The sequence below is a fragment of the Dicentrarchus labrax genome, unplaced genomic scaffold (assembly GCF_905237075.1).
Source record: "Dicentrarchus labrax unplaced genomic scaffold, dlabrax2021, whole genome shotgun sequence".
Lineage (NCBI taxonomy): Eukaryota > Metazoa > Chordata > Actinopteri > Moronidae > Dicentrarchus > Dicentrarchus labrax.
In genome coordinates, this window is record NW_026136713.1 from 20,967,360 (window position 1) to 20,990,927 (window position 23,568).

General features: G+C 41.4%; 2 protein-coding genes across 3 annotated transcripts in view; both read right to left on the bottom strand.

The window, feature by feature from the left end:
* Positions 1-3,119: 3,119 nt before the first annotated feature.
* On the bottom strand, positions 3,120-6,382 carry thoc3 (THO complex 3). Its single transcript, XM_051420127.1, has 6 exons — positions 6,175-6,382; positions 5,192-5,348; positions 4,581-4,785; positions 4,295-4,456; positions 4,038-4,138; positions 3,120-3,635 (listed from the first exon to the last, which is right to left on the bottom strand). Exons 1-6 carry the CDS (start codon positions 6,352-6,354, stop codon positions 3,472-3,474), a joined length of 969 nt encoding a protein of 322 aa, XP_051276087.1. The 5' UTR covers positions 6,355-6,382; the 3' UTR covers positions 3,120-3,471.
* Positions 6,383-11,441: 5,059 nt separating this feature from the next.
* shtn3 (shootin 3) overlaps positions 11,442-23,568 on the bottom strand; it is a 36,200-nt gene continuing 24,073 nt past the window's right edge. The window contains exons 9-18 of one of the 2 annotated variants that reach the window (XM_051419914.1): positions 23,399-23,552; positions 22,335-22,512; positions 21,172-21,242; positions 20,706-20,809; positions 19,783-19,797; positions 19,445-19,516; positions 18,661-18,723; positions 17,923-18,049; positions 15,551-15,854; positions 11,442-15,385 (exon numbers count right to left, since the gene is read on the bottom strand). In XM_051419914.1, the coding sequence (XP_051275874.1) occupies positions 15,259-15,385; positions 15,551-15,854; positions 17,923-18,049; positions 18,661-18,723; positions 19,445-19,516; positions 19,783-19,797; positions 20,706-20,809; positions 21,172-21,242; positions 22,335-22,512; positions 23,399-23,552 (1,215 nt within the window). In that variant the 3' untranslated portion in view covers positions 11,442-15,258. Of the gene's footprint in view, positions 15,386-15,550; positions 15,855-17,922; positions 18,053-18,660; positions 18,724-19,444; positions 19,517-19,782; positions 19,798-20,705; positions 20,810-21,171; positions 21,243-22,334; positions 22,513-23,398; positions 23,553-23,568 lie in introns of both variants that reach the window. The other variant, XM_051419913.1, reaches the window with a different exon arrangement.

Genomic DNA, 23,568 nt, shown 5'->3' on the forward strand with positions numbered 1-23,568 from the left:
CTCACATTTGACACTGTTCCACTTGTTGTATGTTGTATGTTTGAAATGTGAAGCACATTGAGACGAAATTAATATTAAAAGGCTGTTAGATTGCAGCAGCAGCAAAATAATGATTAGAAATATACTTGTAGTATAATAAAAGTCAGTGAAATGCTATTTGATGTTTCTGGATTCATTTTACTGCTGTAGGAGTTGAAGGTTGAGCTCATTTTAACTACTTTATATACTGTTGGGTAGTTTATTCTACAGCAGTGCATCATATTCCACAAGATCTTCATATGTTTGTATCGTGGCTGTCATGTGAGAACCATGTGTCTCTAAAAAGTACATTTTTCATGTGAGAACGGCAACAAACTGTTTTCAGCCTTACCTTCCTGTCAAAAGCTCACCTCTCCAGCCTTTAGGCCACCTTTAATTAGCCATATTAGCTTTTAGAATAATAATTAGGGTTGACTGAACTCTGACATCAAGTGACATTAAATTGCACAATTTCATGCTGGAGTTATTCCAACAATCCATATTATCTGTAATGGAGCATTAGACAGCAAATGGAGACACTTTTGGCCCATTGTTGAGCATAAGAGCGCCATCTAGTGGGCCGTGGAGGTAGTGGTACTGCCAAATATTACAGTTTTTGGTAATTAACAAAGCTAGTTATTGTTATATCGAAATGTGTTTAAAAAACAATTCCCAGATATAAAAAGTGTCAAATTGAAACAAGGTATGTTCGAATATCACCACTCCAATCCCGACACATCATCAGGGAACGTGTAGTGAGGAGCCTGAATACATCACATTTGGATTCATGATCACTGAAAAACAGGAATCTTGTTTTTTTGTCTAAAAGTTAAAATAATCCTGTCAAGCATGTTTTACATAAGAAAAGTAATCTGGTTTTTAAGAAAATATATCAATAATTTAATCTTAATAAGATGTTACAGCTAATATTGAGCTCGATTTAACCAGTAACAACAATGGTTGCATCATATCCCAGCAGAAGAACCAGATTATTTTATTTTAAGAGTAAGACCACTCGCACAGTTTAAGAGAAAGTCGTCTTGTTCCAGTGTTGGAAATGAAGCAGCTGTTTAGTTTTTCATTGTTTTATTTTTGTTATGCTGTTTGAAGAAATTGTGTCTCAGATTAAGGTGCAAATAAAGTGACCAAAATACTTACTTTAATAATCTTAAATAACAATGCTTGTAATAAGCACAACTTCATTGTTGGTTTTTCTTCTAGTTTTAAGGCCAATTACAGCCTTTCCATGGCTAATTTTGGTTGGATGAATTGGTTTTAAGAATTCTAGCCAAACAAAACTGGTTTACCCTAGGGTCAGATTTTCTTGCTAAATTCAAGAAAATGTGATTATATATAAGAATATCGGGCTTGTTTCTAGGAGGCCTGTTTTTGCAGTGATGGCGGGCAGTGTGTTTAATGTGGTTAAATGTTCTTACAGCTTATTTTTTCTGCTTTTTCTCTTAAAGTCGTGTTTTTTTTTCTCCTATTTAGAAAAGTGGTCCTTTTTGATCAGAAGTGGGTCTTCAGTTACAATATGTAGAGAACCCCTGGTGTAGACTGGCTCACTGCTGTTACAGCGAGAGAAGAGAAACATTTATCAACATATAGAATATCACAGATTTGTCCTGGTAGCTCTTCGCCATGTACACATGACAGTTTTCAGATTAAATGTATTATTCTGACTTTGCTAACACTACCAGCAGTATTTAATGGCGTTCTTTATCCACTGAGCTTTAGAGCCACATCAAAGTGCCAAACCAGCAGTGATTTATAGGCCAGCGGTAAGTGGAGCGGTGAGGTTGCTCCATGTAGATCAGACCATTAAAAGTCAAATCAGATAGACCCTCCTGCTCACCCAACGAGACCGGCAGATGAAGGAGACCCTGCAGGCAGCTGTATTTGATTATTATCTCAAGATGCTCGCTGGCAATCACGTCCATGGATATTGACCGACCTCTTCCCAATGTCTCAGCTACAATAAATAACAGTTGGGATCAGCGGGGAGACTGATGGGATGACACGCTCAAGAGCCATCCAGCTACATCCGGCCACACTGCTAAATTCAAAAGGGTCTGTCCTGTTCCCCCACATTTTGAGGTATTTTGAAGCAGTGAAAACACCAAGTAGTACCCAACTGATCGCCACACATATTCACAAATGAATTAATTACCTGGAAGACTTCCATGCAATTACCAACAAAGGTGAGTCAGCCCTCGCCCCACAGGAAGCTTTTGTGCGCTTCTTGGACAACACAGCTCTCATGTGGTGTGGAACCAAATTCAAATTAATTAAAGTAGGGCCTGAGGAGTGCCTTGTGACATCCTTCCTAAGATTACAGGAACCTGCGAGGTGAAAACATCCTGACGCCTGCTGGTCCGAGGCTCCGCGGAAAGGGAGCGACCACCTGTCACAGGCCCGGGCCGAGGGCCTCGGATCTGGGCTCACACTGCGTGCGTCTGTCACGACAAACGGAGGACGAAGTGGTCAAGAGGAAACGGCTCAGACAGACAGGTGATGGTTGATTTAGGGTTAGTGTTGTTCAGAGACGAAGGAAAGAGTCCGAACCACGCCCACCAACAAAACTGATGTTCTGGAGCTGCAGTGAAAGAGGAACCCTCCATTATATTCGCGGTGAACTGTGTTTAATATTTAATAAGGTCTCATATAACACCAATACATCAATCTGCTGCTCGTGTGCAGAGGCAGGAGTGTTTTCTGGGTGCCAGTGTGTGAGAATAAAGGGGCTGCGGGGGTTTTGTGTTTGTGTACATGTTGATTTCATCTCCCCCCTCCGACCTCCTCCTTTCATAATCCAGCACACACTCCCACGCTGCAGGCAGGCAGGGACGGATCAAGGTCCACAGTAATTAGAGACTCTAGCTTTACACAGACTTTATACTAATACACATTAACGTATGTGATTGATACTGATAGCAGGCACACACAACGGTTCCTTTTCTACATTAGATTGAAACTGAATTTATTCCAGTCAAGAACCAGAAGTCACTGCACCTCAAACATCTGAATATCCACCTCAGAGAAGTTCATTATTGTGACATTAATATGGCATAATTAATAAAAAGGGCTCCAGAGAAACAAGATTTATAAAGAGACCAAGTTTAATATCAAAACACAACGCATATTTTACATAAAAACAATATATTACAGCAATGGGAGTTGTGTTTTTATCTGCGTATAAAAACGGAATCGAGCTCTTTTAAAGGGAACGTAGGCCAGCTGCGCCATCTGCTGGTGGCGAAAGGTTACTGCTGCTTTAGGAGTTGCAGCCAAAAAGCAAAGCAGAAGCATCTGTGAGGCTGTGCCCGGAAGTTTTTAATGTTTCCTTTAATGTGTCCTTGTGATCCTTCCTTTACTTTGCTCCCTCTTAGGTCTGACTGATCATAAGGAATTTGAGCTAACTAGTTCTTCCAGGAGAACCTCAGCTGACCCGTCTCAGGAGTCGTTGGGAAGGCCGAACAGTTTGACGGTGCCCGCCTCCCGGTTGTTGTCGTACTTGCCCTCCTTGTCGTCGCAGGCGTAGGCCAGCAGCGGCCTCTTGGGGTGCCAGGCGACGGTGAAGGTCGGAGAATCGCACTGCACCTCCCACAGCTTCTCTCCTGAAAGTGAAAAAAAAAAAAGACACGTCAGATTCTTTTAAAGCCAAAAAACGAAGAAAGCCACCACAGCTCGCTTCAGTAATTTAACTCTCTGAGTCTCTCGGAGCTTTCTAAATGTTGAACTGACTTGAAGCATTTTGAATTTGATTTTGAACACCATATTTCATTGAAAAATAAAGAATTCTAGACATTTATGACCTGTGAAACTCCTCTTAAGCATAGATTATTTGATTCCAGGATTTTGGTTTCCATGACTGGAAAACTAATCTCTAAATTTCCAAGTTTTTCCAGTTTCAGGGATCTAATTTTCCAGGTACACTCCCAGGAGATTTTCTGGGACAATACAGGACAGAATTTTCTCACAAACGGTCACGTATTGAACCGTGAGTTTGTCGTACTGACCCGTCTCCACCTCGGCGATGTCTATGAAGTGATCCTCGGACGCAGAGGCCAACATCTTGCCGTCGTGGCTGAAGCTCAGCGTCCTCACGGGCCAGTCCAGCCTACGGCGCCAGCCGCAATGAAAAGAAATCCATGATCAATACGAGGTATTCTCACAGTGGTAGGAGTCATATTATCATGTCACTTTAATCGGGACGTATGGGAGTCCTGTGTAATCAATTAAAGCATATAAAACACACACAGAGACAGAAACCGACCTGGAGAAGCAGCGGACACACACCAGTTCCTCCACGTCCCACAGGCTGACGAGGGCGTCTGCACTTCCTGTGGCGAAGTATTTCCCCGTGGGGTCAAACTTGATGCAGATGCAGTTGGACGGGTGAGCGTTGATGGACTGGATGGGCTTCAGCTCTGGATAACTGCAAACAAACACACTGTTCAGCTCCAAAACACACACACACACACACACACACACACACACACACACACACACACACACACACACACACACACACAGGTGGTTCCCCTCCGTTTGGTTCCTACCTCAGGATGTTGATGCAGCCGTTGCCGTTTGTGAGGAAGAACATGTCGTTGTCGTTGTTCCAGGAGATCTCGTTCACCTCGAACTTGAACTGCTCCTCCGCCCTGGAGCGATGCGTCTTGGCGTCGATGAAGGTCACCACGTCGTCTTTGTTCCCGACCGCGATGGTCTGACCGTCGGGGCTCCAGCAGATGTTAATGTTCTCTCCTGAAAACAAAAAAAACAACCAACATTAGAGAAATCTCTCTGTCACTGGTTTATCTGGGAGTCAGGGTTCACACAATGTCATTTTAATTACATTTTGTTTGACAAATTGCCTTAAAAACACCCCTGAAATGATTCTATGAATTGGTTTACTTGTTGTCTTTTTCGTTTGGACGGAGGGAAACAGACGGAGGAAGCAGTGGGGAGTCGTAGGAGGTGTAATTCAGGAAGTGTTACTGTGAAAACTAGCGTCTGAGAGTCCTCACATACTATCGATGTTCACAATCACAACTCGCACTCGACTCAACTTCATCCAGATTGTACAGAGCAAAACAGACAGAAAACAGCCTTCTTTTGATGATTGAGGTTTTGTTGTTGAGTCCATCACTAACATGAACTGAGGTCCCACCTTTCGTATTGACGGTGGCGATGCATTTGGTGGTGCGGACGTCCCATATGCGAATGGTCTTGTCTCCGGACGCTGTGACGAACAGATCTGGGTTCGTTGGATGCCAGCAGAGCTGATCCACGCTGTCACCGTGACCCCTGTAGTTGTTTTCTTTCACCTGGCGGACAGAAGCAAACTCAGGTTCAACAGGTGTTCATTCACCTGTGCGGTATCCAATATCCAGCCTATATCGGTCGATAATGGGACATTTAAATTAGCATGTAATTAAACAATTACAAAATACGATGCATCACACTTTTAATACTTTTGTTTTCTTACATCTGCAGCACTACAATATCCCATACTGTGTACCCCTGCCCCGAAACCTTACACACAAACCTTGTTCTAATGGATTAAAGAAAACAACTAGTTCCAGTTGACAATAACAATGTTCAATCTGTTGCCCATGTGCAACTGCTGCTGCTACTATCTGTGGATTCTTACTGTTTCTCTTCTACATAGTGTTTTTATTTATTATTTTCCGACTCTTACTGTTTTTATACTGGTTTTTTTTTCTCTCTATCCACTTTGCTGCTGCAACATTTGAATTTCCCCATTGTGGGACAAATAAAGGAATATTTTATCTTAAAACAAATTATTCATTCAACTATTTAAAAATGACCTACACACTGTTTGTTAACCCGTACCCGGTTAAAACAAGAGAACATTATAATATGTAAAAACGATGAATTCAGGACAAAGTGTAACGTTAGACATCTTTCTGACTTGTTGTGTTGTGTCTTGAAAACATAAACAAAACCAACAACCACCACAGTGAGAGGCATAGATAATGATATATAACACAAAGCTGTGACTTTATATATATATATATAATATAGCCTTTATATAAACACTTTAGTTAGTTTGAGCCGGAGCCACAACCCTCCGTTCATCCACTGAGGACGAGGCTAACGGTAGCAGGCTATCCGAACGAGTCCCCTCACCAACCGGTCCTTTTCCAGGACGAAGACGCTGGCTGTCTTATCGAAAGAACCGGAGGCGAGTCTCCGGCCGTCGCAGCTCCACGCCACCGAGTGAACTTTGGCCGTGTGAGCCGGGAACTCTCGGCTTTTGTTGTTGTTTTTGAAGCTCTCCTGCATCTCCTGGTAGTACTGCGACGCCATCGTGGACACTGTAACGTGATGTGTGAGCGGCGGCGGTTGGTCACCCGTTGGTAGCTGAGCGGTGCCGCCATCTTGTGCTTCGGAGTGTTAGTGAAGCCCGCCAAATGGCCGAGAAGAAGAGGACTGTGTGTTTTATATTAATTATTAATAAATAGAAGATAATGCTCTTGAACACCTGTGAACTTTGTTATCTTATATGCAAAATTCTTTATTCACAAACAAAAAAAAATCGCAAAATCAACTGAGCTCTTTGCTTAAATGTCTGATTGTGTTAAATAACAAAAAAAGTAACGTTAATACCTGACTGAGTCATTATGAAAAGGTTTTCCCTGAAGCCCCTGTTTGAACTATCTATTATTTATTTATTTAAATTATTATTATTTATTTATTTAAATTATTATTATTTATTTAATTAAATTATTATTATTTATTTTTAATTTGTACTCTATCTTTGATTAATTTATTATTTATGTCACCAATGTGCTGATTGTTATTGTATACCTTGTAGTTTTGAACATTTAAATTGTTCAATAAAAACAGATATTATTAATTAATATAGACTACACAAAAAATAATGATTAGTATCTCAAAATTAGAATATTTTAACTTGGTACCTCAAAATAATATATTAACACTAATTAAAATTTTGAGAAAGTTTTTCATTATTTTGAGATACTGAGTGAAACTAGAAAATGTTTCAGTAACAGTGTGCGTATCCTGAGAGAGAAGATACAGTTCCTGTTTAGAAATGTATTCTGAAAACTAAGTATATCTTTAGTTTCCTGTTAAGATAGTTATTACCTAGGGGCTTTATTTTGAAGGAACAGCCTCAGTTTCCAGTTACTTTTTGGGGATTTTATTTTGAAAAAAAAAAATATGTATCACTTTCCCCGATGTTAACAAGCCATTGGGGTATTTATTATTAAAAACAAGGGTCACCCTGTGCTTCCTGTTGAAATAGAGTTACTCTATCGGACTTTTATTTATTTTTTAAATATATTATTTTATTTTTGTGTGAGGAAGAGGAGATGCATCATCTGTCTCTATGTTTGTGTGTGTTTTGTGTGTATGTGAGAAAGAGAGAGAGAGAGAGAGAGAGAGAGAAATAGAAAAGGGACAAAATGGCTGACATTAAAAGTGGATCAATTAGAGGAACTACTCATGAATATATGACAGATTTTAATTGAGCCAATCACAGTCAGCTGTGTTAATTTCCACCAGAGTAGAAGAACATCCGGTTTGTCTGTGTCACTGAGACAAGACCCCGTAATTCAAAACCTGTAGGTCAATTTGTGTGGATTAAGTAAAAAATGTGACCATTACAGCCATTTTAAAACCTGGCACGTCTGTTTTTCCCTAGAAATGAATGCTCTTGATTAATATCGGAGCTTATGGAGCAGTTAGATGTAACTCTCGTCCTTTTCGGAACTCAGAGTGTCAAAAGTTTAAGTGTGTTTGAATCCATAGTTACATGTATAGACCAGCACCAGCACTAATGTTCCTATTTGTTATAATGTACAAATTGTGTCTCCCGATCAAGCTCGCTTTTTGTTCCCCTATTTTGGATTTCAGAAGTATTAATTCTTTATTTTTTTTTTTCCTGTTCATTATTTTCCTATTTGGCACTGTTGTCATTCAGAAATAGGCCTAATATAATTCTTGTATAATTGTGTGTGTGTGTGTGTATTTTTAAAACTCTTTTAACGCTGGAATGTTTTTTTTTAAATTCGAATAATTTCTTGCTTTGAAGTCTCTAGAATGTCATGATGTCACGTCATGATGTCACTGAAAGATCAAAGTCAATTGGAATTGGAAGGTTAATGTGACGCTAACATTCCGTTTGGATGTCTACATATAGCACCCACATCCCGGACATTCACTTCCTTCCAAGGAGACAAGAACAGTGACCGCAGACAGCATACTGTATTCACAACAGACAATGGATTCCACCAACAGAGGAGAGATGGACTGGATCCCACCACTTATCACCACAGATAAGCTACGGCCACTCGTCCGTCCGTTCCTGGACCAGCTGACTGCAGTGCAGTGGTCCACGCTGGAGACTGGGTCTGTTGACGACGAGATAGCAGAAATAATAACAGACATGTGTGCCAATATTGTAAACATTATATGTACACACATATATGATTCATTTAAACAAAGCCAACTAAAGAATGACTTGTGTTTGACCCCGACTCCTGGATCTAATGGATCCCAGAAGAACTCTTCTGAGCCTGATGGATCACAGAAGATTTCTGAAAGCCAAGTCCGCGAGTGTCTGGGTGACATTATTGAACTCACATTTGCGGAGGCGACGGGTGTTTCAGGCGGAATCACTTGTCCGAGCACAGAAAAAGTGACTGAAATTGTGACGAAAGAAGTTACAGAGCGCATAAACTCTGAGCTCTGCAGGAGTGGAAGCAGCAGAGGAAATGAACCGCAAGTCTCCAGGTCCTTCACCTGCAGACTAAAGACAATCGTGAAACACGTAGCGAAGATCCTAAAAAAATGTGCAGCTAAGGTGAATTGTAAGTCCAGCTCGTGTAACAAAAAAGCTCAGCGGACTCCTGAAATGGAGGCTGATGAAACTCAACTCAACCAAGACTCTGAGCCTGATAAAACTAGGGAGCCGTGGCAGATCCTTGTACCTCCCTTTGAAGAAGACAAACTAGAAAATAGTTTTTCTGAGATCACATGCACTTCCAGCTCGCATAATAACGTGAAAGATCAGCAAAAAATGGAAGCTGATGAAACTACAGAATCAGCTGACCAGGACACTGAGCTGCATGGAACTGAGGAGTCGTGGAGTCTTCCCTTTGAAGACGAAAACAGCGTGGAGAGCTTCGTAGATAAAACGACTGAAGCCGTGAAGAAGATCCTGCAGGACGAGGCAGATGTTATCAGTCCGATTGACTACAATCTTGAGAGTTCACAGGATGAACACGATCTGCTTGTGTCAAGTGTCTGCCAGGATGCAGACCAAGCAGCGTCTGGCATAGCTAGACATATAGTGGAGGAGCTGAAATTGGAGATATTCAGCACACCGCCTGGATCACAGTCCAAGCCTATCAAAATATCCTGCTGGAAGAGGGTAGGAAGAAAAATTAAGGCCTTTTTCATCCACCGATTTGCCAAGGTGTCAATCCTTAGCTTTGTGGAAAAGCTGAGGAGGAAATTTAGCTGCTTCCCACCTCCAGAAAAAGCATCAGTGGAGGAGCTAATTGGCGGGGTGGGTGAGGTGGTGGACAACATGATCAAACAAGAGGAAAATGGCCCAGAGTGCATCTATAAAAGAATTGCCAGGTACATTTCAACTGACCAATATGAAATGGTCACTATGACGCTGACTGAGTTAGTATTACAACATCTAAAACAAGGGCGCGAGTTGAGGTTTCGGGTCGAGATTAAAGCTGAAGTGGACGCTTTTATGAAGCTAATGTGGAATTGGCTCAATCAGCAAGTGCAACTGCGCAAGAACAAGAGGGACCACATGAGCATTGCTCTGAAGAAGATCAAGGCAGCAGTGGTTATTGTGGAGGGGCCCTTGGTGAGCCCTGTTTTGGAATCAGCACCAGCTTCTGTCACTGATAAGCCAGCTGTCAGTGACAAGGCCTTTAAAGCTGCACGTAAGGCCAAAGCGCACCCAGTCCACAAGTGGGACGAAGCATCCTGTGGGCTTGTGGTGTATGGGCTGCTTCACCAGATTATGAAAGGTGGGCAGACTGATTTGCCTTTTCTCAAAAACTCTTTCAGTACACTGAAAGAGATGCTCTGGGCGGAGATAGCAGACTCTGCCGCTGCTATTAAGCCAAAGAGCAACCATATTAACAGCATAGCGAAGGCGGTGAACAAGGACTTGCGCAAGAAGATGGGCGGCGCAGATGGAGTGCGATTGAGCCTGATGCTAGAGGATGCACTTCTTTACAAAATTATAATTGACACTCTAAAAAGCCATCTGATGACACCACAAAAGACCAGGGTTAAGACGTTCTTCAAAGGGCTTCTCAAAAAAATGGCCAAACCATTCGCCAGCTGCTGCAGTTGTGCTGCTGATCTGCAGTCGGGGGGCAGGCAGAAGATACCCACCTTTTATCGCTTTGTCATTTTGTCAAAAAACCCCACAAATTCCGGGGGCTTAACACCAATGCTGTAAGTACACGTGCTCACTGTGTTGACGTTGGGTTTACTCTGAGTGCTTCAGTTTTTCCCACATTTGAAATAACAATGAAAAAAACATGTCCAGAAGAACACTGTGTGCTACCAACCTCAGTTCGGCTGGTAGCACAGAGTGTTTAACTTGGAAAGTAACTAAGACTTCAAGACTTACAGGGCCACACAGGTGCCTCAGTGTCCAACACTGTGGCCTCGCAGCAATGAGGTAAGGGGTTCAATTCTGAGCCTTGACACCATTGCTGTGAGGAGCACAGAGCGCTCACTGTGTTGGCATGGGTTTCCTCCGAGTGCCTCGGTTTCCTCCCACATTGTTATTAATAATAAGAAAAATATAATTAAACAAAACATCAAAATCAGATAAAAACAATATTACTTATATTACTGTTTTTAAAATATTTACTTTATTATTATTTGGTGCATAGTTGAAGATGTGTATCAGTTCCTGTTTTTAAAAGATAACAATGAGTGTGCCAATCACAGTTAGCTGTGTTAAGTCCCGCCCAGCAACCAGCTGGTCTCAACAGCAAGCTCTGGTTGTTTTAACTGCATACTTTTCTAACACAGAACAAAGCTCTTTATCAGAGAGTGAAGGCTCTGTGAACATAACTTCTGTTCATGTCTTCAAAGTCTAGATCTTTAATGTTAATCTAAAATTAGAAGAATTACAATTTAATCCAGTTTGCTTCACAGAAGTTGTTTTACACCCCTTAAAATCAAGAAGCAACCCACTGTGAAGCTTTGGCAACCCCTAGTGGAGGGTCCCGAGCCCCAGGTTGGGAACCACTGCTTTATACAACAGCCTGTTTATAATCCACTATCATCAGAGGGACATATGGGCCATATCTTATCTTATCCTACTTTCCATCAGTGGCTTTTGCTGCTTCCGTCTTCAAATAGTAGAAAAAAACCACAAGTTTTGTTTGAATTGCAATTTATTTCAAGTGATGCTAAAATGAAAATCCATGTCTTAAAAAACCTTTTAACACTCCATTTATATCCCAAACACACACAATATCTATTATCACCCAAACTCTGTCAGATACAGTAAATCCTTTTTGTTAAGTAGCCACTTGGTTAACAACTATGCAATCAGTACAAGGACCTAAAACATAACCCCGACTCTACAGCCGTCTGAAGGCCTGTGCAAGGCCTCGATATGCATAATATTCAGGCCTGTGGCGGCTTAACGGCTCTGGTAGGTTGTTTCATGTGCAGCCTAACAGTTTATTAACTCCTTAACATCTGCTCCTTTGCATTAGAATAAAATACACTTAATGGACAGAAACAAAATGCACTTTTAAATGTGATTCTGTGTTTTAAGAAAGAGTGACAAGGTGTGAAAGCATCATACAAATGTGCCTTATGTAATTGCATACTCTTCAAAATTGTTCTCAATGTTGCATCACGTGTCAGGAAAGCTATATATAGACAGCAGGCCCCTACAAAAAAAAAGTCAAGGAATGCACGGTGAGATGTGATGGTGAGCGTGTTGACCGAGTACAGAAACAATGAGGGCGTCTCAGAATGTGTGCACACAGGACTCTGATTCAGTGGAGGAAGGCGTGTGGAAGACATCTCTGGTGGAGGGACTACGACAGCATCTCATTAGGTTTCACACCACAAAATGTAATTCAGGACGTATAGGTTTGAAGGCAGGTGTCTGTGGAGAGGTAGACAAAGTACACAAGCACCTCATTCCTCCAAAGCTTGCTCATATTAACCACGAGTTTAAAAAAGAAAAAAATGGCTTTCTGTTCTTCTCCCAAACATTTTGCTGTCAACGCCTGCAGAGGACCCTGAGAACATTTTGGTTGGATGTGATTTAGTTGGAACTGTGCTACTGTCTTTGCTGTTGTTGGAGAAACCTCTTGTTCTGTTCCTCTAAACCTGAAGTATCAGTCATATTTCTATTCCACATTTGCCTGATTTCCGCCACAAACCCTCACAAGCCTTACGACGCACTGATAGTCGACACGCTGAAACCTGGACACGAGCCTCAGCAGCAAAAGTGGAAGAAAGGAAAAGAGTGTTTCCACATTCAGTGCTTTCTGGACGTTTTTTTTGTTTTACCCTGGTTGTAAAAATTGTTCCTGGGTGTTTGCACTCAGCCTCCCTCCATTTAGACTCAGGAAGAGGTTGGACTAAAGAGAGGAAGTTCATGATTGAGATAAATACCTGGATACTACAGGGGTGCACAATCAGGGCTGAAGGTTCATTCTTGACCTTGGAAAACAAAAAAAAAAGGAATACTGGAGCTCTCAGCCACATCTCTTAATGAGTGGATACAGTTTGCTCAGAAAGCCAACTTAAATCGACCTTACAATGTGTTTTATTGTCTAATAATAATCAGAATTACCTCTTCCTAAGTCCCACCCCTTTTTGCTCTGTGCTCCAATAACAGTTAAGCAAGTCTCAGTCAGAACTTTGGTCAACTTTCTCTTGTTATTGGAGCACAGAGAAAAAGGGGGGCGGGACTTAGGAAGGGCCAATTAGGGCTGGGACTTCTTACGGATGTATCAAAATTACTGTGTGTGTTTTTGTCCGGCTGTCGATGAGATCTGAGGGTAAGCGGTGTAATACTCAATCAATAATCAAATGACTACCGGTCAGATTGCTATGAAATTTGTCCTGCCTGTTTGTGATCGCCACATATACACCAGCAACAGGCTAAACTTTCAATTTTTACATATTAAATATTAAGATTTAAGCTTGCCTTGATATTCACCAACTAAATATCCCCAGAGGATGAACCCACTGGACTTGAATAACAGTGCAACCTTTCCTGTAGCACCAAACATCACATTTTTAAGGCTCTAAGAAAAGCTACGTCATCAGTATGTTTGTACCATCTAACAGTTTGGTATTGCTTGGTGTAAGATCGTTGCAGAATCTATGGTGAGTCTAAAGTGTTCAGGATCTAGTCTTTAGATTTTTTATCTAAATACTATGATGACAGGGTGGAAACTACAGATGCTTTCAAATTAACCGATGATCAAAAATGTCAATATTTCTGTCCTATTGCAGTTTGTTTCAGTTGAGCAGTTTGTCCCAACCCTAACCGTGAATATCTGCCTCAGTGGTTCACACTATTCATGCATTTGAAATTTTACTGCAGCATAAATAAAGTAAAATATATTCCAATATTGCCACTGATGAAGCCAATAGCAGACTTATGAATATACATCAATCAATTGTGCACCCCCAACTACCACTAGCAGTAACGAAGAAAGGGGTCGGAGGAGAAGCAGAAGAAGTTGGAGAGCTGGATTCTAAACAGTACAGTGCATTCCTTCTGATGACACAAAGTGATATTGAACAGATCCTTTGTGCATCGAGTAGAGAAAAAAAACATCAACCTAAAGCTTTGCAGTCATTGTACAAGTTGAAGTGTTTGAAGAAAACTGAGGTTCTGTGCAAAAAGGTGCAGCTTCCCTCGTACAGTTCAGTCAGTCTGTCCTCCTGGATCCACGGGTTTGTTTCCACGGAAACCTTCAAAGAGAAGTACGGATGTACAGCAGATTGATAAATGCTCTGGGTGTTGGATCATTGAGGATGTCATTGTAGAAAGCCCCACACCGACTGCACTGGATTGGTTATTTGGGGAAATTTTGTATGTGAAATCATTCAGCTGCATTGCTTACTGCATCTTCAGTTTCGGTTTCAATTATGGTGGATTATGTTTTTGGTCGATGCAGTGGAGATAACAGTCTGGAAAACCGGGACAAGTAAAGTATAGAATGGATGTGGCGCTTTACGCATTCAAAATAGCCAATGTTACATTAAACCGGTGGTCCGTAACCTTTAGGTTTTTCATCCCTTAAAAAGATCACGAGTCGCTTTGATGTGGGAAGAAAGAAGAGAGAGAGAAAGAGAATTTAAGAGTGGTGTTTACCCTTTTCGACTGTTTCATTTGAGTAAGTTTTAGACCCCTGAAGGTAGAAAGCTATACACTAAGAATAAAGATTACAAAAGTATGAAAAATCCCCCAGAAATAATCCGTCTTTATTCTTCTCGCCTGTGAGTCATCCTGAGCCCCGTGTTGGGAACCACTGCATTAAACATATTAATGCAGTACCATCCCTACAATGGACTATGTTTACGTTACTGGCCAATGAATCACCTACTCTGAGACAGGAAGGAAAGCAGTCACAGTCATATGAATACTGGATAACTATATAAATATAATAATAAAATGCAGAAATTAATGGCCATTTTAAGTTTAACCAGCAAATTCATGAACTTCATGAACTAATGCTGGTTTAGGCTGGCAAGATTTCTCAAATACTCATGAGTGACGGATACAGGTTGTTTGAGGAGGTAGGGCTTCTACAATGACAGGATAGGGTGCGTTCACCAAGCATGTTCAAACTCTGGACTTACACTTTTTCAACAGCATGAGGGTGACACGCTTGGACTAAAACTCGCTACATGTTCGTCATGTGAGTTTTCTTTCATTGTTAAAGGTCCAGTGTGTAACATTGAGGAGGATCTATTCCATCTGATTTCAACTAGTTGCAATCTGCACCTTCACCACTAGATGCCACTAAATCCTGCACACTAGTCCTTTAAATGATAAGTGTAAATCTGAAAAACACAAACACAAAAGTACCACAAAGTCTTTTCCACTCTGGTTCTGACACAGTCAACAAAGGCAAACGTGTGATCGCACCCTAAACCAATAAATGCGTGGATCAGGTTACAGAAACAAGCCCGGGATCCCCGGAGTCCATCTTAGCACTCGGCGTCGGTGCTGCCATTGACCGGGGCGGCGGCGTGTGCGTCCTCTCCCGGTCCGGCGCGTTCGACTCCGTTTGACTTGACGCACTTCTCAGTCGCATTTTGATCATCCTCCCCCACACTGTGGAGCCGGGACACAAAGACAGGAAAGGTCAGAGATTAACGACAATCGAGTAATTAACCCAAATATTGTGTATGAGCAAAATACTCGACATCAGTTGGTTGTTTTTAAGAACGAGCAGATTAATCGATAGTGAAAGTGCGGTTCATGTTTCTGATGCTCCACCTGTTGAAGCAGCCGTTGCTGAGCGGGGACTCCGCTGTTTCTTTCTCGGACAGAGAGCTGCAGGACCTCCTCTCCTGCCAGGAGCCCACTCTGGGCTCTTTGCCCGTGTCGGAGCTCTTCCTCCTGGCCACGACAGGCCCCGGTCCTGACCCCCGTCTCTCTGGGCTAACCCTGGGGCCCGCAGAGTCCGAGGGGACGCTCAGCCCCCCCGGCCCTTCTGGATCCTTGCCCGAGTCGCTGCTGGTGCGTGTCCCGTTCAGGCTGTCCAAGGAGGAGACGTGGCTCATCTGGCCCTCCCGCTCATCTGGAGATGAAAAGGAGAAACAAAGATCTGATGCCACATTCAAACCAGAACCTGCAAAAGGTCCCTGACTGTCCTGATTTTGATTTAAAATCTTTAAACAGAGCGTTTCACTGGGGCTGATTATTCACTATTGGGCCAACTGCTGATGTTATATATTCTACTCTTTTTAATTTCTATGTCCACCTTTACGAGATGAATTACTGTGTTGGGGACTTAATGCTAATCTTTCCCTGCTCCAGCATGTCTTCAACCTCTGCTGGAAGTGTGTTCAGCAGTAGTTTTTAGCAGTGGTGTAGAACATCTATCTTACCTGACACCTAAATGTTTGCTAAGGGAATTTAGAGTTCAGCACTTTGGCTTTTAATGGATGTGTTGTTTTTGGGAATGAAGGCGGGTAATGAGACAGGCGGGGTCAGAGGAGGACAGGCAGGAAACGCTAGGTTTGCTCTATTTTAGGTCAGTTTACAGTTTCTCATTGTATTATATTATATTTTTTCCATTATTTTATCCCTTTGGATATTTAACATCATTTAACAAATAACAAAAATGAAAGTTGGTCATTTTTCTCTGATCACTATTTTCTGGCAGCATTATGTGCACCAAATCTGTAGAAAAATAAAAAGCAAGTCATACTTTTCTCTCTTGTGTCCTTTTCAAATTGTTTTTGAAGGAAAAACACATTTAGCCAAGTTATTATAGGTTTTATTTTAGGTTGTCCATCACCTGTAATAACCTGTATCTTTGACCCTTCTTTGCTACATTAAGAAAACAAAAGGAAAGTTTTTTTAAACTCTCACCAACTTCCCATCAGACCAGAGTCCGTCGTGTAATGAATCTAAATATTTTGCAGATTTGAACTCAAGCAGTCGTGGCTCATTCAATCAATCATGGAAAAGCAGATAAATCCATGTCAGCAATAATCTGACCTGGTTGTAGTCCTACAGTCTGTGTGTTTATTCTGCGGTGCACGCCCCCTCTGCTGGACACACACAGACACTGCGGATAAGATTATTCCTCCCTCACAGCATGAAATTATTTTGAGTGCAGTGTCAGCGGGAGTCGAACCTCTGACCTCTGCACCACATGTTCTGAAAATCGACTGACACAGCAATGCGATCGTTAACAGCTCAACCTCATGTGAGCCCTCAGTTTTAGTTTTTATCCTCTTTGCCACCGCTGATCACTGCTCAGTAAAGATGTTTGGGAATTAGTTTCCTATCATAAGGATATTAGGAGTCATGGACATTTTTCTCTCTCCTTTTAAAAGTGTGTTTAAAACACATGAAGAGGATGTTGGGGTAGAATTGATATTAGTATTTCTACTTTAGGGTAGTTTATACTTTAACTCCAGTACATTTATTTAAATATTATAGTTACTGATTACTTTACAAATCAAGATTTTACTTCCAATTATACAGGTTTATAAAATATGATGCATTGTTATAGAGTAAACTACATTTCCACTTCCACCAACTACTACCAAAAGTACCGCTTTAATATTTATACATCAATATTAATGATCCAATTATATAACACTCATTCTGCCTAAGAAGTACTTATACTTTTGATACTTTAAGTACATTTTGTTACTAATATTTCCACACGTGTGAAGGCAACTGCTCCATTGACAAAAACACTCATTTTACCTCCCGGGTTCATAAACCGTAAATTATTCTAACTCGCCAGACACAAAATAAAAGTCACCCAAACTGTCTTTCTTAGTCTGGTTTGGTCAAAATAAAGCATTCATTCACAGAGTTAGATGAGAAAATAGCTGCAAAATACAATGGCTGCCAATGGAGGAGAATACAACAGTGTGATGATTCTCTGCTCAGCATGCTATAACTTTCTCTTTACCTAGAAAATTGTGGTTTTCCTTCTACATGAATGTTTTATATCATAATGCAGGACTTTAACTCAGAGTATTTTAATAGTGTGGTATTGTTACTGTACCTGAGATATACATTATATAAAACGTTTCACATATTGTAGAGTTTATGTAGTAGGAAGGTTTATACGAGCCCTGATTGCAGAAGGATTTCCAGGAGGAAAAAATTCCCCTGTTTACCTCCGGAGCCAGCTTCTCCCGCCTTGTTGCGTCGGCGTCTCAGGATGACCTCGAGCTCACTGTCCTTCTTCCCAGACGGCGACGGCCCCGACTCCTGAGACCCTCGGCTGGGGCTCCGCTTCACCGTCTCCTGGAGGCAAAAACAACCGTCACTGCAGGGAGTTTATTATTCACCAAATAAGTGAATACGTTGGAATCCAGAACTTCTTCACTCTCTAGGACACGCTGACATATTGGATCGGGGAAATCAATACATGTATTGATAACAGAAGTTATCTCTGGACACCTTTCATATAGAGCAGGTTTTATATATCTTATTACAACATTAAACTTTAAACTGAAATTGACAATCACCCCTCTTTTTTGTACACGACCTGGAAATTATACATCCAAATTAAAAATGGTGACTATAACTCTTAGTGTTAGGGTCGTCTCGTCTCTTCTCATCAATGTTGTGTGAATTGTTATTTAATAATTTTTTTCCTTTTTTTTTTTTTTACAAATAAGCCAATGCATCTAATAACATGTTGGATTCATGCTGTTAATGTGTTTTTTTCAGACATATTTAATTTTTTATTACCAACAAACAAAAAGAAAAACACAGAAACTGATCAGAGTAATTTGGCGGCCCCTCTGCAGTAACTCTGAGGACCCCCTATTGAACACCGAGGATGTAGAGTTTGTGAAGGCTGAATTTCCTTCCATAGCAACCACATCAGCTAAAGCCATGTTTCTTACCAGGATGCCTTTCAGTTCTTCCATGGCGCTCTCCTGCTGCTTCTCCTCACAGACTGGAGGCGGCTGGGGAAAGAAACACAAATGATTTCACTTTGTTTTTTGCATTATCCTGTTTTAATCAATCTAAAATAAAAACCATAGCTGCAACATTCATTGGAGAGGAGCAGATTCAAAAATTAAATAAAAATGAGCATATTTCAAAAACTAAAAGATTGAAATCGTTCCAAAAACTTCTTGAGTGTCCGGAAATAGTTTGTTCATGTTTCTACATTTATTGAATTTCAATGTTTCTTATACAGGTCACATGTTTGTATTTTCCATATTTCAATTCAAGTATTGTGGTTAATTGAGTTATATAACCTTTTAGCTCATCGGTTGTACAGATACGGATATGAATCATTTGTCTTGGGCACAGTGCTACAATTTGAAACCCATCACAAAATCAACATAAAAAACATCTTAAAACATGAAAGACACTATACATTTTAACACAATGACAATATGGCAGCTTTAATTAACCAAATTAACTTTTGGTTAAGTTTCGTAAGTTCAAGAAACATTCCTGATTAAGTACTTTTTTCTGGGTATCAAAGTATAAAAAGGACAAAGTCAGTGTCACTTAAAATTACTAAAGCTACTTGATCAAGAATGTTTTTTAACTCACAAAACTGAGTTAGTTTTACTTACAGTAATCAGATTCAACATTTTTTTGAGTTCAATGAATCTTGTTTTACAGTGTAGAGTGTGGCATGACAGCACCGGGGATTGATGGAAAAAGACTCACTTTGCCTGCTGACTGGATTGATTGAAAGGCTGCTACACTGGTGCTGCAGGGCTTCCCAATTAGTAAGCTTCCCTTTAGAGAGGAACAACAAGCACACAGTGTCCGGCCCATGAAGTTATTTGAAATGGAAGTTAAAGTGATGTGTGTTTAACTGATTAAAACTGGAGGTTCTGCAGTGTGTGTGTGTGTGTGTGTGTGTGTGTGTGTGTGTGTGTGTGTGTGTGTGTGTGTGTGTGTGTGGGTTAGTGGGGGTCAGAGGGAGGGGAAACGTCTCTTTTTCCCCAGAGAGCGACGGCGACTTCATGTCACAAGATTGATGCAAACGTCAATATACTCACTTTTACGGCTCCTCTCTGTGGCGGCACAAAGGAGGAACATGGGGAGGAAAGAGAAGAGAGCAATCAGACAGAGTGCATTCAGACGACATCGGGTACGGAGCCGAGCGCGTTCGTTGACGTTCCTCATCCTCACAGCGGGAGGAGGAAACCGTCAAACATGTTCCACAGGGAGGAAGCAGGAGTGTCGTTTTGTTTTGACGCTGTTTCGAACTGAAGATTGATTTTTTTTCAGAGGAATATTTTAGCTCTGCCCTTTGACCTTTCACCTCAACTATTGTTGATGCAGGGTGAAAATTATAGAGGAGTTCGGGGCAAAAAGGCTTTATTTTTAAAGGTTTGTGGGCAAAAAGGCAACAAAAAAGTTTTATTTCATTAAATCACAATTAATTAGATTCAGGAATTTTTAGAAGAGATTAGTTTAAAGATCCCCTCCTGACTGGTTTTTAAGTGTGTAAAAATACTTATTTTGTTGAACATGATTTTCCCACATAAAAAGTAATAAAAAAAGGGGTTAGAATCACATGTACTCTTTTTTTGGACCCCTGCTACTTGCTAGTTAAAGTTAGCATCAAGCTGGCTAGTATAAAAGGAGAGATTCATCCATTCAGGCTACATTATTCACTCAGTCAGACCCTGACTCAGATGAGGAGTCTGTTCTGTAGACGTAGAGGAATAGTACGTGTAGTTAGTATCTTTTATTTGTTTGTTTGTTGTAAAAGCTTTGTGAAACACTGACATGGTAGATTGTGGAAGGAAGCTCCAGGGTCGGGTTTATATCTAATACCTGAAGTGTGCGTGCACTTTGCCCGTGGCAATCACTAGACAGCGATTGGCTTTAGAATTCCTTACAAATCTAGCTCGGTAGAGGAGCGGTTGCACAGATACGGGTCAGTAAAGTCGAGGTTTGCCCGTCTCGTCCTCACCTTGCTCTCCTGACTCTTGACAGGCCGCAGGACGACGCCGTGTTTGATCCTTTCCATCATTTCGTTCACCGCCTTCGACTTCACGTCATCCACTCCCTCACCAGCTACAGGGAGAAAACAGTTATCAGCATTTATACAGCGTTTTCTGACACATTCACACGGTCAGCCGATTTGGGGTTCAGTATCTTAAATCCATTTATTTCTGGTACTTTAAGTATATTTTGATGCTTCTACTTTTACTTAAATGCACTACAAGGAGTTTTTAACTGGCTATGCAGCAGTGTCAGTTTAATACTGATAACTCAATATGACATACAGTAAAGGTGAGACCATCAGCGAGAAGATGTCCACGGAGGGCCGCCAGAATCAACGCAAAAACGAAGGTTCTCGTAGCGGCTTTAGGTAAAAGATCGGAGCAGTTCTTCGGACACTTCATATAAATATGGTGTAGTGTAGTGAGACTCACCTGGAGGCTGCTCTGACTTCACAGACACCTTAGAGCCTTTTGACGACTTCCTCATTATGGCTATCAGAGAGCTGAGAGACGGAGAGACAACAACTGAGAATCATTCACATTCTGTAGGAATGATCAGCTGACCAGAAACACAGATCATAAATGATTACAGTAGGCCTGTATCTCGGTACTTTCTTCATTTATGTGAAGACAACTACATAAAATTGTTACTTTTAAAAGTTAAGATCTATTATTTTTATTTCAGACAGTGGTTCCCAACCTTTATCCTTAGTTTTCCCCTTTCTATCATCAGTAAACTGACTAAGTGACATATATGATTCAATTATTATTATATTCAATGCACAACAAAAACCAGCCAATTTATTTTTAAATATATTTTTTATATTTTTGTTCATACGTATGATTTTTAATAATATAATAAATATTTAAAAGGCTTTTTTTTTTTACACATGACGTTGGGACGCAGCTCTTTGGTTCTGTTAACTGTGTGCTTTTCTAATACAGACTGCAGTTTATATATAGCTGGTGTTTAGGTCTTGTGAGAGTCTTTTAAGTTTAAATATTTAAAAAAAGGAATGCCCTGGCCTACAAATCTTGTTCTCCAGATGTAAGAAAACAGGTTTGGTTTTGTTAAGACTCCAAAAAATGTCACATCATCATTTTAATATTTTTTTTTTTTTTGTCAAAATCAAATTTATGATGCAAAAAATGATCATTCCCACAATGATTGTGTCTTAAATACTGTATACTTTAGAGGGCTTCGTACCCCTGAGGCTTTGGCAACCTCTGATAGGGGGTTGGGGCCCCCTGGTTTTGAACCAGTGGTTTAAAAAATCCATGAAATATGTCACTAAGTCATAGACACTATTTTTGTGCCATTTCTGGAAGCTCGAATAAAACAGCAGACAGTAAATATAATCCGTATATATAAAGTATTCCTTAATTAAACTGCATACTGAAACTGTACACTAGGCTAGCATAAATCACACATTAAAGTCATGTTCAGTCACACAGTCTCCTCTGAGAAGGCGCTCCACCACGCCACGTTTGTGGTTTTGGTCACCCTGCGCTGTTTCGCCATTTCGTACTGTAACCACAAAACACGTCGGTGGCGTGTGCCGCGTGCTGTGGAGCGTGTGTTTGCGGTTCCTCACCTGAGGGGGTTGCATCTCGAGGGGGGAGGTGGAGGAGGAGGTGGAGGGGGAGGAGGAGGGGGAGGAGGCGGCTGTGGGGGAGGGGCGGGAGGCGGGGCGACCCCAGGTTCGGGGGGAGGGGGTCCCGTGCTGGTCGTCATGGCGATGTTTTTCTGGGTCTCCTCCTGGAGCTCGTGGACTGTGGAGAGGATGGAAAACAATGGAAACAGTAAATACTATTGACATCTACTGCAGGACTACTACTACTACTACTACTACTGCTACTACTACTACTATTACTACTACTACTATTACTACTACCACTACTATTACTATTACTACAACTGCTGCTGCTTTAATACTGCTGTGTCATGTTATCTCATTTTAGTTTTTTATGCTTTTCCACTGAAGAGGTCTGTCGGAGGAAATCTTTCAAGCCTCCTCGTTGCCCTCCAGAGTGAAGACTCTTGCCCCAACACACCATCTCTGGACACCAGTGAAAGAGGCTTCTGTTTTTATTGTCCTTTTTTAACGGTCTCTGGTTGAAGTCAGTTGGTGGTTTTGGCCGTGACTTCGCGTGACCCATTTTAAAAAACGCAGGCAGATGCCATGTCGCACGCAGGGAGAGATTCTGCCAGCTCTCCTGCAGCAGATGGGTCAATGGTCTGTGTTGGACAAATAGTCAGAGAGGCCACAGAGGAAGAAGACACCAGTGACCCTCCTCTACACAGACATTAGGTTTTATATGTTTTTTTTTAACAGCTGTGTTTCCATCCAACTTTTAAAAGGAATGCTTCATCCTCCCTTTCCAAGTGCAAAGGGGAAACAACAGTGTTTGGCTTGTCTGTTCTGGGCTACTGTACAAACATGGCGGTTCAGCGTTGCGGCTAGAAATGAGTGTTTAAATCCTCCTCCCTGATTTCAGGCGTAGATACTCGCCCGTTGCTATGCTGTGTACTTATACTGGATGTGTGTGTGTGTGTGTTTATCTCCTCTTAATTCACCCAACTGAAGACCCCCTTAACTCCACCTGCTGTTTCCATTATGTGCTCTGTGTGTGCGCGCGCGTCTCCACCTCCACCCACCTCTGTTCTCCAGCTCCTCGCTCTTCTTCTCTGACTCCTCCAGTCGTCCCTCCACCTCCTTCTTCTCCACCTCCAGCAGCTCCAGCTGCCTCTGCAGAGCCTCCAGCTGCTTCTTCACACAGCTCTGCTCCAGCTGTGCCTCCAGGCTCTCCACCTACACACACACACAC